Raw genomic sequence first — 16,837 nt, 5'->3', positions numbered from 1 at the left:
TACTGAGCAGTAACTCCTGGTAAGAAGGCAGGGTTGCCAGTAGTTATCATGGAGTTTGCCCTCAAACCCTGTGATGTGTCATATGTAGCAAAGGAAGTGACAGCATGCTTTCTGTCCACTGTTAGTGACACTGATTTGGGTCTTTCTGGAGCCTATATATTGCACAGCACTTCCTAAAGTTCAGAGTTGGAGTGGAGTTCAAGGTGTTCATCCTAAGTGTCTGCAGCAGTTCAAGTCTGTCTGTCAGAGTGGCAAAGGGACAATCTGATTACACACTGTGTCCAGGGCTCTGACAAAGCTGGTGGTCTCCTTTAGGGGAGAGGTGGAAAGACAACTTGATTAAATAGTCAGGAGGAACCTTCTGAATGGAGTGCCACTACAAGATGTGCGGCTAAGTGTCGGCCGCTGTGATGGGCAGTCTGCCACACGACATGCTAATAAAGATGCCCATGAAAAGACCCTTCTTGTCTGTGAGTGGAGTTACTCAGGGAGAGGGTGCACCCAGGAGTTCCCTTTCAGAAACTCCTCCCTGCTATCGTGGGGATCTGGATGGGATGGAGGCGCTGTACCAAATGTGAGTAGGACTCAGCACACTACCTCAGACGCCTGTCATGGTGAAATCCCCACTACCAACGAGCGGGAGACTCAGGAGTCCTGTGAGCCAGCAGGTGCACCACACTACACTGACATGTAACGGGGGCAGTTTCTCACATAGGGGTAGGATCAGAAGGGCCCTGAGGGAAACACCGTTACAATTGGAGGCGCTGCTGAGATACCTATCATCAGGACAGTCTTTTGTTAGGCACACTGGGAAACAGGAGAATGTATGCTGCCAGGAAGTGCTGTGGAAGGTACGGGAGCCTAGGGGTAATCAGGAGTGTGACGGTCCGCTCGCAAAGTACACCCTAGGGCCTTGAATGGAGTAAAGTGGGTCTGGAGACAAGGCTATAGCTGTTCTAGTCACCTTGAGGCAGCTAGTCGTAGGATGCCTGAGGGGATAGCCTGGTTAACATGGGTCAGGAATTCCTGAGAGGGTCTGCGCTAGGTGTAGCCAACAGTAGGTTGACGCCCCAAGTACTGCATGGGAGAAGCCAGAGTACTCTAGCCAGTAACCAGATCACTTACCACAGAGCACATACTGGAGGAAAGCAGATACAGCATGCAGAGAAAGAGTGAGCCTAGCCTGAGGTAGTGCATACATGAGTAAGACACACATGAGATACATGGAGAGGTGCACTGGCATTCTTTATTGCATTGAAATGGCGGCTGCCCAGCAGAGAGGAGCACCATGTGCGATAGAAAGCAACAAGAAAAGATGGCGACCACCAGTAACGATGTTCCGCGCGGGGCAGAGAGTACAAGATGGCGGCTCGCGCCTGATGGAGAGAGCGCACGTGGAGTGTGTACCATGAAGGTACCACATACAGAAGGGATTTTTGCTAGTCTACTATGGAGTGGCACTAAAGCAGTGGCTGCGCTGTTTTTGTCCTGCCTAGGAGCCCAGGGTGCCACCCTGGAGGAAAGTGTTGAGGACATTGCTAATGTGTATGACAATGATGGAGTGTCTGATCGCCAAACAAGTAACCCCTGCTGCTAATGTGAATGGCCGTGTAATCCAAAATGGCAGTTCCCGCTTGCCTGGGAGACCGCGTGGGCCGTGTGCTGAAAATTTTGCAAACCATGAAGTTGCAAGAAGTTGGCCGGGAGAGACGCGAAAGAAAGAACCCCACCCTGATGGGGGAAGTGGCACGAAAGCTGTGGCCATGCCCTCCTGGACTGTGACAGGGTCAGAGCCAATTCTGGGTCACCAAGTGAATCTGTGGAACCCTCCTCTAATCTCTACCAGGGGGAGGGGTCCTTGTATCTGCCAATTGAGAACAGAGCTGACTGAGGGAGGAGCTGGATGTGCGCTTCCTGCCCCTCAGTTGCGAGGAGCTGGTGAACAGGAGAGACTGCTGTGCCGAGTGTCTCCCTTAACCAGTGTGACTAAGAGTGCAATGGACATTGCTGTACACCCCTACCTATTGCCAGGAGGCTTCCTGGTAGTGAAGGCGGGTGACAAAGAAACCTTGCGGTGCCTGTGCATGCAATGCAGGTTACCCGGCGGAGAAGCCAGCACCACTGCAAGATGCCCGCAGTGGTGTGGTATACACTACCTATGGGCAGTGGAGCCGTTTGTGTCTGGGCACGTCGCGGAGGCGGGAGGAGAGACAGCCAAGCTGACGGCTGGAGCCTCGCCCAAAGTGAAGCAGGAGAAGGCTGATCCCGGAGAATGGGGATCCCTGCTGATGGTGGCGCTTGGGAAGAGTGAGACTGGGGCCTGCAACCGCAACGAGGACCCGGAACCTCGCTGTTGGTCCTCTGCGGAGGTACCCCTACCAGCGTTAGAGTCTGCCTCGTCGGACGAAGAGCAAGCAAGCCCGACATCGGTGGTGATGCGCCTACCGGCGGGCCACTACAGCGGTGCTGAAAAAGAGCCAGCACTTACCTGTGATGTGGAGGAACCGAGTCTCGAGAGTTCTCGATTACCTGCGCTGATGCGACCGGAGCAGATGAGTCCCACGGCCGTGGCGACTTCCATCGTGAAAGGAGAAGAGGACCTCATCGCAAGCCAGCGGAGTGGTGAGACACCCTCTTACCTCCCACAGGCTCCGATGAAGGCGACGGAGAAGGAAGGCCCAGCCAAGGCCCAAGCGGAGCTACGGAGCGAACCATCACATCCTTCGCTGGACATCGAACTAAAGGAAGAAGTTCTGGTGGGGGACCCCACTCAAGATGGCGCCTTGTCCCGCGAGATCGATGACGTCACTTCCGGCGGACACAGCGGAGCCGGCGGGAAGCAACCAGCATCATCGCGACCGCCGTGCTGCACCAGGTTGTCCGGAAATGAGATGGGTAAGTGTCGGCAGGCCATGAGGAATCCGGGGAACCAGGAGAAGAGTGAGCCTGACCTGCCCAATGCTGGCACCGGCCGGGGTATTGCCAAACTGCGGATCGTGGTACTGCATCGCCAGAACACTTTCCCTTTTGCCCTGCCCCCGGCCATTGCTCAAACCCCTGACACCTCGTCATCCGGGTCCCTATCTAGCCAAGGGTGGTCTGGGGAGTCCCGGGACACATCTGAGGAATGGACTGGGTCAGCTATGGACTGGGGGGAATGTTTTACCTCTGATGAGGGATAGGGGAGGGAAATGATTCCGTCTGGGATGTCTTCAAGAATGAGTTCTACCGATTGTAATGCTAATGTGAGGGGTAGGCCTAAACGTATTGGGTCGGGTTCTAGATCTACTGGAACATCAGGTGTTTCTTGTGGGGGAGAGCCGGAGGAAAGTGAAATAGCTGTTTCAGTGAGGGAGCAGACTGTAGAGCAGAAAAACAGATGGTGGGCTCCCATGTTTGAGGTGTATGAGGCTTGGCTGGATCGTACTCGATTCATATTGATAAGAGGAGAAGTAGTTGACCACTGGTGGGATGTGGGCGAATACTCCGAGGAGGAACGCCTGGAAGAGTTAAGGAGGCAGTGGTACGAAATTCAAAGGGGCTTAGTTACTCCACGTGGGTCCTCTATTTTATATGATGTGATTGCTCCTGAAGAGCCATTGTCATGGGTTCTGCCAGGCAGGGCAGGCAATAAAAAGTTAATTCGTATCAGCAGGGCTGAGAGGGCCATAGTTGCACGCTACAAACGATCCCATGGTCTAGAATACCCATATGTACCAGAACCTCTTATGCAGGAGATAGAGGATAATAGGGATGCATGGTTGAGGGAGACTACTGTATAGAGGACTACATCAAGTCTAAGTCTGATCATATTGAGCATAGGACAGAGGAAAGGATCTGCTACCTCATGAGGGTATGGAGTGTTGGGCGCAACATATACATGCACAAAATGGAGTACAGAGAGTGGGCACACTAGATGTTACAGTATTTCAGTGCAGGATGCTAATGGGAGGGAGGTTAAGAAGCCTGATCCCAGGCATTACTATTAAGGCTTTAAATTCTCCTATGGAGTAGTTCAAGTGTACTGCTGTGGCCAAACTGGTCTATGTGATTATGTTCATGATGGGACGATGTGTTCTGTAATAATGTGTCCTAATGTATATTGTTTATGTGTTGCAGTGCCACCGGAAGGAAGGTTCCATAAATTTAGGTCCAAGCGGGAACGTTCGATTCCACCAGGGGGAGATTGTAGCGCCATGTATAAAATTGGTGTACAGATCTCTCTCATACTGAGCAGTAACTCCTGTTAAGAAGGCAGGGTTGCCAGTAGTTATCATGCAGTTTGCCCTCAAACCCTGTGATGTGTCATATGTAGCAAAGGAAGTGACAGCATGCTTTGTGTCCACTGTTAGTGACACTGAGGTGGGTCTTTCTGGAGCCTATATATTGCACAGCACTTCCTAAAGTTCAGAGTTGGAGTGGAGTTCAAGGTGTTCATCCTAAGTGTCTGCAGCAGTTCAAGTCTGTCTGTCAGAGTGGCAAAGGGACAATCTGATTACACACTGTGTCCAGGGCTCTGACAAAGCTGGTGGTCTCCTTTAGGGGAGAGGTGGAAAGACAACTTGATTAAAGAGTCAGGAGGAACCTTCTGAATGGAGTGCCACTACAAGATGTGCGGCTAAGTGTCGGCCGCTGTGATGGGCAGTCTGCCACACGACATGCTAATAAAGATGCCCATGAAAAGACCCTTCTTGCCTGTGAGTGGAGTTACTCAAGGAGAGGGTGCACCCAGGAGTTCCCTTTCAGAAACTTCTCCCTGCTATCGTGGGGATCTGGATGGGATGGAGGCGCTGTACCAAATGTGAGTAGGACTCAGCACACTACCTCAGACGCCTGTCATGGTGAAATCCCCACTACCAACGAGCGGGAGACTCAGGAGTCCTGTGAGCCAGCAGGTGCACCACACTACACTGACATGTAACGGGGGCAGTTTCTCACATAGGGGTAGGATCAGAAGGGCCCTGAGGGAAACACCGTTACACATATTTACTGTACTTGATCGGATTTTATTTTTTTAAACATTTTTGAAAATCTTTAAAAATATATCTATGCCTGAGACTGTCCATAAACTATTACATTACGGCATACATAAAGAATGTTATGGTGAATAGAGGAACATACATTTTATGTTCACAGTAATAAGTCATGGGTTATCTTCCACTTACATACCTGATGCCACTTATGTATTTGACACATGCATTTGTGAAGTAACATTTACCGAGTAATGAGAAACCATCATGAAACTAGTTCATTTGCTCTTCTATAGAACTTTCAGGCATCTGTGTGGATAGTTCATGGAATTGCAAAGTGCTCATTACACAGATCTGTGTAAACTATAATTACTTCTGTAGATATGCAATTCTTTACTTGACTGTTTCCTTGTAGTCATCCGTAAAGCATTTCAAGTGGAATTAGAAAATGTATTGATTAAAATATAAAATAGTGTTAACGGTTTCATTCGAATCCCCATTGTCGTGAATAATTTGAAAATACCAATACCAAACAAAGTATATTTTTTCACCTCTCTGGAATATACAGGCAAAATATTTTCACTGTCCCAGAAAAACCAGAGAATAAAGCATGAATGTCTCCAGTTACCTTTATCCGGGGTATTGTATGTCCAGTGTGGTCATAAGCTGGATATCAGAATACAAATGTGTACAGCTGGAAATTAGAGCCGATAATTAAAAGAGCGCAAGAACTAATTATTTAACGCTGCTCTTTGACCAGACCCAACGAAAAAACCGTGCCAAGTATGAGCGTAGCATTTCTTTTAAAGTGTTTCTGCAAGAGACAAGACTTCGCAATTAATCTTTGTACATTTCCCCCCCAAACAATATTAAACACTCGAACCGATTTCACGTTGAAACCAATACATTTCCCACTTTTATAACCGTGTAACGAGAAAGTTTTATAAAAAATCGTGCAAAAGATATGTTTGTTAAAGCAATTTACTTCAATTACTGCATTAAAAGGATCTTTAGAGCTCTACATTTCCCACAGTTACATTGACATTGTATTCAAGATGGAAAACCCACAGTGTACAGAACAATATCATACTCAATATGAGTAAGGTTTATAATGTGTAGACAGATTATTATTTACAACATTAATACTGCTGCTTTTTACCTTACCCATACAGAGACATAAAAATACCAAAGACTTTCAAAAGCTTTATGCCAACACTGAACATCAGATATTGCTCATTGACAATTATTACAATTCGCAATTTATTGTCACCATTATTGATTCGAACAAAAATGGTAGACTTTTTGAAAGTTGTATGCTTAGTCTCTCTTCCAGCATGGAAATCAAGAATGAAATAGACACTACAGTATATACCGTATAGTAAATATTTTGGAACAGTAGCCGTAAACCAAATTACTGATTTTATAGTTATTATTAATCATACGGCTTTAATATCCAATAGTAAAAAAAACCTTTTTACTTTCTACAAATTGTACGGTTAAAGACCAGTACAACAGAGAAAATTAAATATATATATATTTTTTTACATTTATTTGTTTTAAACCTTAACTGAAGCAATTGTCTACCTCCATTGCCGTCACCTTTTGTCTTATAATGATTTAAACAGGAAGTAAACATTGCTCCCATAATGCGATGTATCAAGTCAAACTTGAAATCTTAGGCTGCGCTTATAGTGCCTGGCGACACTCCAAAACAAATCCATTGACTCAGTCGCAAGCGCTTATAGTAAGCGTGACGGAGCGATCAAAAATTTTGAAGCCGAGTAAATTTGATTTTTTTTAGAGACTGTCGCCACATATGACTGTCTCTAAACCAGAGAGCCCTGTCCACCCCCTTCGTGACGTCACTGGCCTTGTTGCCAGCTACGTTGCTTAAAACTAAAGTTTAACTTTCGCTAGTGGCGACGGCATCGGTCGCATCGCCGTCACTATAAACGCAGCCTTACTAGGACAAATGGCTTCCTAACAGGTTTGCACAATTATTTGAAATAAGAATCTCTAGCTACTAATTTCTTTAACATTTTAGCACAAACCAGAAGCTGTCAACACCATGAACAGGAAGAGTTCAAAATGTGCCAGGAGATACATCAATAAAGCCGAAGCCGTCACTCAGAAAATGGAATGATCTAAATTGTACATTAAACAGATCAACACAGTCCTTTTAGTTAACAATTTAAAAAAAAATAGGACCTCTGCTAGGTGGAGAGGCGGGTGCAATTTGCAGATTAACAGATGAGCAAATCTCGTATGCTTCCCTTTGTTTTTCTATACAATATAGCAGTTTATCATTAGAGCACCTCAGAAATGACCTGCAGAGACAGTGGTGCTCTTTAAGAGACTACAAAGACTGTACTCCCACTATAGCCGTACTACCGTACACTCATACGAGTGTGACTGGCTTCCATCTTATTGATTGGCCAATTGTACATGTGCACCTTAAAAAACGGAATATTTAACACTGCAGCAGTTTTTATTGGTATATTAAAATGTTGTGTTAACTTGGAAAAATATGCAAAGTAAAATTCTGAAGTAAATTGCCTCTGTAAACCAAATTTCAGTTTGCATAATCACATTCAAGTATGAGATATCATGAAAGCAGGTCGATACTGTACCTTGGATATGGAAGTTCAATAAATATTATGCAGGTGGAAGGTGTACCCATTTACACATGTAACAGCGACTGTACATTCTCTACATTTCTTTGTTGCAAACATATTAAAAAAATAAATATCTTTTTGACAGATTTAAGATAAAAAATAAAGACAAAAATTACTGCTTGCTTGATATCTCTCAAATACATATCTGGAAAAGCAATGGTTGGAGTAACAGAATGCACCTAAACCATGCAAACTGATCAATTGAAGTTAGTTTTCCGTAAATGTCTATTAGGGATTTCTATAGCGCTGACTTGGAGAGGCCAGGAGCCTCCCATGATACCTGCTTGAATGGCCACTCCAATGACCACTGCCAGATCAGGGTCTACTGATGTGTTAGGATCTTTGCCAAAAAAGTCTCTGATTACTTGACGTATGCGGGGGATTCGGGTGGAGCCACCAACTAATACAATTTCATCAACTTCTTCTTTGTGCAAATGTCCCTCTCTTAACACGAGCTCCACGGGCACTAAAATCTTCCGAAAAAGGTCCTCATTCAAAGTCTCAAACAGTTTACGGGAGATTTCTATTTCAAAGTGAACCTGGTCTAAATTATTATTCTCTTTTTCCGGCTTTCCTTGAAAATCATACATTTCGTTTTGCGCCAACTGCATTTCTTTTGTGATATGTTCATCATTTTCCAATGGTGTTTTTGCAATCGCGCGGATTGATTCAGAAGGGTCTATCGAGCGTCTTTTGGGCAAAGTTAAAGGCACACGCACCCAAGATAAATCATGCAAGGTCAGATTTAACTTTACTGCTTCCACGGCTTGTCTCAGTCGGTGAATTTCTTCTTTTTGGGAAGGCAGCGAACCATACGTTGTATAAATATTTTCGTAAAGATACTGTAGCAGCCTTTGATTGAAATCCTGTCCTCCAAGTTTATTGTTGCCTAAAATATAAAAAAAACACCACATCAAGTACAAAAAGCCAAGACAGGAGAACAAAAAACAATCAACTCAGACATCTTTCTGAAAACAAAAAACATTAGTATAAAGCAGACAAGCAAATCTAAAGTGTCTGTTACATAGAGATCAGGGCAAAGCTGGCACATTTCTGGAACGCTCAACCGAGACAGGTCTAACATTATATTGGACGCAGAGTAGGTGGTGGTTTACAAAAGGTTCTGATACTAAAAAGTAAAACAAATGTAAACATTGTTTTGGGGATTTTAACAAGCCTTTCATGTAGCTATGGTATTTGTACGATTCTATAGACCTGTGCAAATCAGTCATTGCTTAGTAAACTGGGACAACTGGTGCTGTAGCTTGAGATCAGTTACCTACAACTGTTCTTGAAATGTCCAATCAAGTTGTTTAAACCTGTTCCTTGAATCACTTATATGAAAAGTAAATAGTTTTATTTTCTACAATTATAATCAACACCAAAATATGATTGAAAAAATATCCAAGTCTGGGTGTTTCATTTGTCCCTGACCTGGAGACATGTTAGGCTGGGTCCACGCTGCCGCTGACCACGCCAGCACAATCAATGTTTTTTTCTGTCCGGCCACGCTCACGTGGGGCGCTCGCCGAGACAGATACAATTGTGTTTGAGGCGCACTGAAGGGTCACATGACCTCAGCCAATCAGCGTCAGTCACTGCTCGGCCACGCACCCTGCCCCCCGCTTACGCTTACAAAAATAGTTGCCAGACAGCCGAACGCTCACACCTCAAGCATGAAAGCCGTCAGTGGCACAGGGGACGCAGCCTTAAGTAATAATTGAAACCAAAATCCAAACGATTTTGTGTTCTATTTAATGCAACACACAAGCTTGCTCTGCTTTTAGATTAGGTAATAAAACATTGGAACTATTAGAAAATGCATTTTTATAACAAACAATCTTTAATACTGCAATTCCTAGTATCAAATAAAAAAAGGAAATAAAATGTTGTAGTCCATTTAACTATTTCATTTTACTTAACAAATATAATAATTCTTAAAGTAACAATCCCCTCGACTCTTTTTTTCCTCGTATTGTTTTATTTTTTTTTAAACAGAATTCTAACAGGGGCCCTATGGAGATGAACCACAATATTGTTAGCTCCAGAAACCACAGAGAGGGTGGCATTGTGGTTTCCTAGTGTATGACTGTAGGTGCCATCTTTAAAAATCCAGGAAGGAAGACTAGCAACTAATCCTGTTAGTATCTCGGGAACCAGAGACATCCTAGAGCTAAACATAACACAGTATGGTTCAGATCCAGAAAACCCCTGGTTGAAGTTCTGAATTTTTTTTATATCGATGTGTAAGATGGGCAGGATTGCTTCTTTAATGCAAAGCTTTATTTTAATTACAGTACTTTGTTTAAGAGAGGTGGAGACTCACCATAAGTGAGATCAGTAACAAAGATTTAAATCCTTAAACAGGTCACCCCTAATTCATAACTATAGAGACCTCTAAAGAATTGATTAACAAGTGATTCACAAGAAGAGGTTTGCCACTTTTAAACACACATACATAGACACAGACAGACATTAGATTCAGCCATACCTGCCATGGCTCGTGTTAGAAACATCCCTCCTTGTTTATTTAACAAAGAGACATCTAATGTTCCTCCTCCCAAATCCACAACCAGGACATTAAAGACATCAACTTTATGGAGTCCATAGGCCATCGCTGCTGCAGTGGGTTCATTGATAATGCGCAAGATATCTAAACCTAAAGACAAATATGACAATCATTTTAAAATACAGTACAACGTGCTCCTTATGACTAACCAACTTTTACTGGGGTCACAATTTTTTTATCTATATGTAATTGGCTTTTTTTCTTTGAAAAATACGTTTTTGGTTGAATATATTCATAAATTAATGGAGGTGGCCAAAATTACGTTTTGTGAATATGCACATACAGTACTAACTGTTATATGTCTTATTTATCACTTTTGTTTTTACTAATTTTTATGTAATTTGGACTTTGTAAATAGTAGGATGAGTGAATTACACCAATCATCTTGAAATGGCATTGGCGCTCTTTGCAGGGTTGAGTTATTGATCACTGAACTTGGCCATTAGCTTTGAAACTGACACAAACAATAATTGCAAACATCCCCATCATAAAGTATGGGCATTAGATCTAATATGATGTCCACCAAACAGATCAAATTAATGCTTTAGGTATCAGATTTTAGTGATGAATGGTAGCACAGTAGTTTAGGCCTCAATACTGAGACAAAGGTTACACCTGGCACATCACTTATTGATTTTTTTTTTAATGTTATATTAGTCCCTTTTATTATGATGACTATGGCTGGTTATGGGCATCAACATATTTTTAGTTATTGTGGGAAAAGTATGGTACCAGGTAACCCCTGTGTCTGAGCGTTAAAGAGGCAGAACATGCTGTTTTTTCATAGGTGGAAAGTAGGGGATCTCTGGAGCTGAACCATGTTAATTTCAGCTCCAGGGACCCCCTGCTCCACAAGATACTTACCTACGTAAGTGATGACGGTAGCAGCTCCTGAGGTTTAAAGGTAAGGGTAACGTGGGCCAACAGGAAGCCGCAAGGGATGACATCACGACTTCCTATTGACAGCGTGACATTTAAGCTGCTATTATATTAACCACACAGCCCAGCCAGAGCTACTACCGACACGCCCTACGGAGGTAAGTATCTGAGGAAGCAGGGAGTCATCGGAGCTAAAATTAATGAAGGAGACAAGAAAACATTGCCTCAAAGTAAAGCTGAATAACTGGAATGGTAACAGTGTTGAGACAGCATACCAGTATTGGTTGGTTGGTTGGGGGGAGGAGGGGGGGAAATCCATCTGTATACCTTGGATAAAACGCAATGATTGTCAGTAATTGTTACTCCTAAAATAATAAAAATAGTCTTTCCATCCTGCCGTTATCTCCGTGCTTTTAGTACAGAAATAAAGTTCTAGAATGAGAAATCTTTTGTCAAGCCTATAACTACACTACATTAGACTACGTCTAATAAACCATTAGTGGACTGCTGCTTTTCTCATTTCCACAAAGAATCTCTGGGACATAACACGTGAGTCGCCCCAAAGGCGCATCCGTAAGAGAGGCGCCCCAACAGGCCTTAACTGCACCTGTTCACCAAGCCAACATGGAAGGGGTTAACAACACAAGGACACTTCTGGAGCTCCTGGAGTCCATCAACCCCTCCCTACTGCATGTCTGACTGAGATACTGTGTGTTGCTATACTCCTTTTTTCATTTCCACATAGACTCTGGGAAGGAACATGAGTCATGTTGGCCTTTGGCGGCTGCCAAAGGGCAGCCCAAGGGTGTCGCCACTTGTTCCCATTTGGTAATGTTACAGCTGCTCTATTGCATTCTGAAACTTGCCAACAGTCTTGTCCCCTTTACCCAAATGTCAACTTACCCTCAAGCTCCTTGAGGCCGACCCTCTAACACATTGAAGGTCTATCCTACCTCTTCTAACACAATTTTTATCATGTCTGCAAATGTTACTTATGCCCATAATCATATCTCTGACGGTAGAGTAAATTTGTAAACTGAATGTGTACAGTATAAGCTTTCTTCATTTAATGCAACCATTATTATAACTCTGGCTTTTCCTATCTGCCTCGTGTAACAAAATAATTGTATTTAATTGTAGTTGTTCTCAAACTGAATTTATGGTATTGCGATGACCCGTTAAGTGGAGGCCTGTATTAAAAAAAAAAAAGCAATGTTGATGATGGACTGGGTGTGTCATCATCCAAGTGATTAATAACTGATAAGACATATGCATCTCTAACAACCTCATGCGGTAAACATCTTAAAGAGAGAAATTAAATTAGAAACAGATACAGACACAATCTTCATTTCCCAAAAACCAAAGGGCAAAATGTCCTTTTCCAATGCATGAATATCTACAGCAAGAACCTTGGAACATATTCTAGACTGTCACAGTATCAATTGTAAATTATTGCAAAAATGAAGTATTGGAAGAAGAAAAAGTAGTACTGTAAAATCGCTCACCTGCAAGGTTAGCGGCCTTAACAGTGTAGTTGCGCTGTCTTTCATCAAACTCTGCTGGCACTGAAATAACTGCCTTAGAAACTGGAAGACCAAGATACTCTTCTGCCATCTTCTTTAGCTTTAGAAGAAGCTGAGAGCCTATGTATTCCGGTGTAACGGTAAAAGTTTCATTGGTCGTGACAGAAAATACTACATCTCTATTGTTGCTTAAAATCTGCCCACAAAACAAAAACAAAACAAATCAATGTTATAAACCTGGAAAAAGTACAAGAATAAATATTTCAGAGATAGGACTACTACCAAATAAAATCAAAACGACTACTTGATAAACGTCGGTAACACGTGGTGGTCCCAGAATTATATTACCCCTTTTAGTGCATAATGAGCCGCAACATCCGAGGGCTTTGTCCCCTTGGGCAAATCATGACCATGTGATCTCACCTCAGCGATCACATGATCCCCTCACTGCGATGACATCACAAAAGGAAGAGGTGGATCCTCCTCTTTTGTTCAGATCGTGTTCACCACTCATGATCTCCCCTAGGAAACAAGCTACATCATGAAGCCACTAGCGGGCTGGCCCTCAAGACAAACAAAGTTGGGGGTATAGCACACAGCTAGGAGAGTGGGTCAAAAAATAGTATAAAAAATACAGTTTAATGGTCCATTTAAAAAAAACGGAGGTGTAACAACCCTCCTATATGTTTCGTGCAAATAGCTATTTTTGACCCACCCATAAAATTATACTGTTTTTGACACACTCTCCTGGCTATGTGCTATACCTCCAATTTTGTTTATCTTCACTCTACTATTAGTAGCACGCTTCGCCAAAGGCACAGGATGGAGGCATTCTAGATATGTGAGTATATTTACATTTAATCAACTCGTGGTTCAGTAGTGGTTCTGTGACTATCACAATGAGGTTTTGAGGAGTGTGTTTACACCCCCTTTCTCTCTCCCTTCAGGTTCATTTTGTCTCTTAAGAACTCCACACCACCTGGGAGTTGTTTTTTGACTCACTATTCATTATTACTATTCACCATGCATTTTTTATAACTCTGTGCCCAGGACATACTTGAAAACGAGAGGTAACTCTCAATGTATTACTTCCTGGTAAAACATTTTAATAAATAAATAACAATTTAATTCATTATTACTAGTCCCATATCCTGTGCCTGATTATTTCTGACTATTCCGAAAGTATACCATATGGATCTGGCGCTAGAGCGCGTATGCCACTAATGTTTTTTATATATGGCCCTCAAGACAGAATAGCATCGTCATAGGGACCCCAGCCCTAAGGGATTTAAAGAAATCATTTTGGGAAATGTCCCCATGTGTCAAGCAGGACCTGCCACAAGCAAAGTGTCTCTGTGTTCCTGACCAATCCTCTGACAGGTAACAAACGGTCGTTCAAAAATGATGCACATCTTTTTTATCAAATGCACTAAAACATGGCATTAGGGACAAACAATGTGTTTAGGGGAGTCAATTATATGGTTAAGTTGTTTACAATATGTTTTTTCTGAGCCAAGTGGGACTGAAAATCTATTTAACAAGTACAAAATTATGAGTGGATTTGTAGCATCTTCATCTGTCCGAGTCATGTTTATAGAAGATATTGCAGTATTAGATTAAGCTTCCAAAACGCCAGGATAAACATATGGCAGGAACATACCAAACGTTTTATTACAGAGAACAGTAATGTACACAAGACCGTCTTGTGGAATACACACAAATATCTTGCTTCTAAAATGACATCACTTCACACTTACCTTGAATTGATACCGGCTACTTTCGCTTTTTAATTCTTCAGCAGTATAGTGTTTTCCTATGAATCTTTTGCCATCATATATTGTGTTCTGAGGATTGGAATCGGCTAGGTCTAGGCCCTCGTATCCCACATACACATCCTTATCAGTAAATGACACAATGCTTGGTATGCTTTGGTGACCATTTTCATCTGTAATGACTTTCACTTCCCCTGTGCCAGGATGGAACACAGCAACTGAACAGTACGTTGTTCCAAGGTCTATACCAATCACTCTTGGCGTGGGCATAGGCAAATACTGTTGTGCCAAGTATCCAGCTAACAGAAGAGCTAATACAGCAGAACCTGATTTGGAGGGATAGAAAAAAAAATGCATATGTTATAACACATTTTGCACTGAAAGCGTCTTCCAAGCAGTGTTATGCAAAATCTTCACATACATGTATACATTTTTATTTTACAAAGGATGGATTTGTATTTATGATTGTGTGTATATACAGACAGGGCATTGTTGATCTGTAGCTTCCCATACAAGTTATTTTTAAGCACAGAGACTTGTTTCTACAGCTCCTGACTTAGACCAACTTCAATTTTACATAGTCAGACAATTATCTAACATCAGAAAATCACAACCTATGCAACCACATCGAAACTAGATTGTTTACAGATTGGGGCACCTGTTATTAGACCAACATGCACATTATTAGTTCATGATAATACACATAAGCTTCAATCACCTGCCATGTCCCTTCCCTGGAAGTTTTTATTTGCTTTGTGCATCTCAATGTGGCTAGTAGAGCTCTGGGCAACATCTAACCTTGTAGGTTTTCCTTTGTATGGCTGTCTGTGACAAGTACTGTTTGCATGATCTGTGATCATTTAGATATTAGTATGTCATCAGCAATACCTTGTGTTGTTATTGAAAATTAATCAGTCAGCAACTTTTTAGCTACTAAAACCATGCACTACTGTAGTAAAAATAAACCTATACATCCACACCTATTCTGTTCAGTTACTGAGATGATATGTGATGCAACAGCCCAGCAATATTAAAATGTTCCCGGAAAGTCCCGACTGTTACGTCAGGGGCTGGAATTAATGTGATGTATTTCCGTCATATCTACTCCATCCCTGTCACCATAAATATTCCCGTGCAATACAAATGTGACCTAATCAGAATATGGGTGATGGGTCATTACCCACAGCTGGAATAGATTGTTCTTTACGTGCGCTGGACAGTGACCCCCCTATTTCCTCTGGCCACTTACCTAGTCGCAGCTGTTAATGCCCAAAGACATTGAGGGTTGCGTGCTGGGGATGTGACACACACTGTAATAGACACTATTACAGTGTATGAGACACTGCTGTGTGGGATATGGGGTGTTGCCTGCAATGAGTAAGTGTGGGCTGCGGGTGAGCGGTGTAATGGTGCAGCGGCCCCATCTCAATAGCACCATGAAGTAGCTTGTTATATAGCGTTTCTAACGCATTGTCCCCCAACGGGAGAGGGACAGCAGCGGGGACACACAGACCTGCACTTCCTTCACAGCACGGCTCAGTACAGACGCTGAAGTGACATTGCGGAGCCTCGGGCAGCGTGTACACACATCACACCACTCACCTAATATCGTCATCTCTCCGGACATGTCTAGGGCGTATGAGTGTGCTCCGCTACCAAGTGTGGTTACCGGCACAGGACGAGGTGAAGAGTACTTCTCTAACGCGGCTCAGTGTCACCCGCTTCCTGTCTGTGTGATGACTCGGCCTTGCAGGCACAGCTGGAATCCGGCAACAGACCCAGCGCCGCCTCAAAGCACGATGGGAAATGTAGTTTTTCTTGTTACTGCTTGTGTCTATGGGAGATGATTTGTTGTGTCAGCCTAGCAGAGACATCAGGCAGAGGGCATGCAATGCTTTAATTATTGTACTGTATATAACATATATAGAATAACTGCTACTGGAAAGCTATGGTGCTCCACTGCATATGTATAGATGCTTATTAAGCTAAATAAATTATGAAGTTCTTTATTTGTATAGCCATGGCTGGTCCAGCTATAGCTCTACCTTCCCCTGTCAGTAAGTTCTAGTAAGATAAGACAGTGACAGGCTATCCTATGGGGTTTTCCACCTCCTCATGCTGACTTCCTGAGTGACAGAGTGGTGGTGACACAGATCTGTGAATAGCCAATGGTGGTGCAGATACTGGGTCCTCCCTCCTTGAGCCTCAGGAAGGAAGTAGCTAAATTATAGATTGAAGTTCAGCCCCGTAGGGGTGAGACCTTCAGTCACAGTCAGAGAGAGTTCGAGATTATCCCTTGGGGTAGGAGCTTTCCTCGTCGTCTCCTGGCTGGAAGAGAGACATGTGCTCAGCCCCTCATGGACTGAAGCCATAAACTAATCCAGAGAGGCCTCAACATTACCCGCAGGCCAGTACCATTCAGAAGCCAGGGATCTACCTTATCAACTGG

The 16,837-nt window shown here is 43.1% G+C and overlaps 1 protein-coding gene across 1 annotated transcript; it reads right to left on the bottom strand.

The window, feature by feature from the left end:
* Positions 1-5,937: 5,937 nt before the first annotated feature.
* HSPA13 (heat shock protein family A (Hsp70) member 13) lies at positions 5,938-16,156 on the bottom strand. Its single transcript, XM_075593971.1, has 5 exons — positions 15,991-16,156; positions 14,374-14,714; positions 12,599-12,812; positions 10,137-10,304; positions 5,938-8,534 (listed from the first exon to the last, which is right to left on the bottom strand). The coding sequence occupies exons 1-5, from the start codon at positions 16,013-16,015 to the stop codon at positions 7,843-7,845; spliced, it is 1,440 nt and encodes a 479-aa protein (XP_075450086.1). The 5' UTR covers positions 16,016-16,156; the 3' UTR covers positions 5,938-7,842.
* Positions 16,157-16,837: the final 681 nt, after the last annotated feature.

Source organism: Ascaphus truei, chromosome 3 (assembly GCF_040206685.1).
Source record: "Ascaphus truei isolate aAscTru1 chromosome 3, aAscTru1.hap1, whole genome shotgun sequence".
Classification (NCBI taxonomy): domain Eukaryota; kingdom Metazoa; phylum Chordata; class Amphibia; order Anura; family Ascaphidae; genus Ascaphus; species Ascaphus truei.
This window is presented reverse-complemented; position numbering and strand designations above follow the sequence as displayed.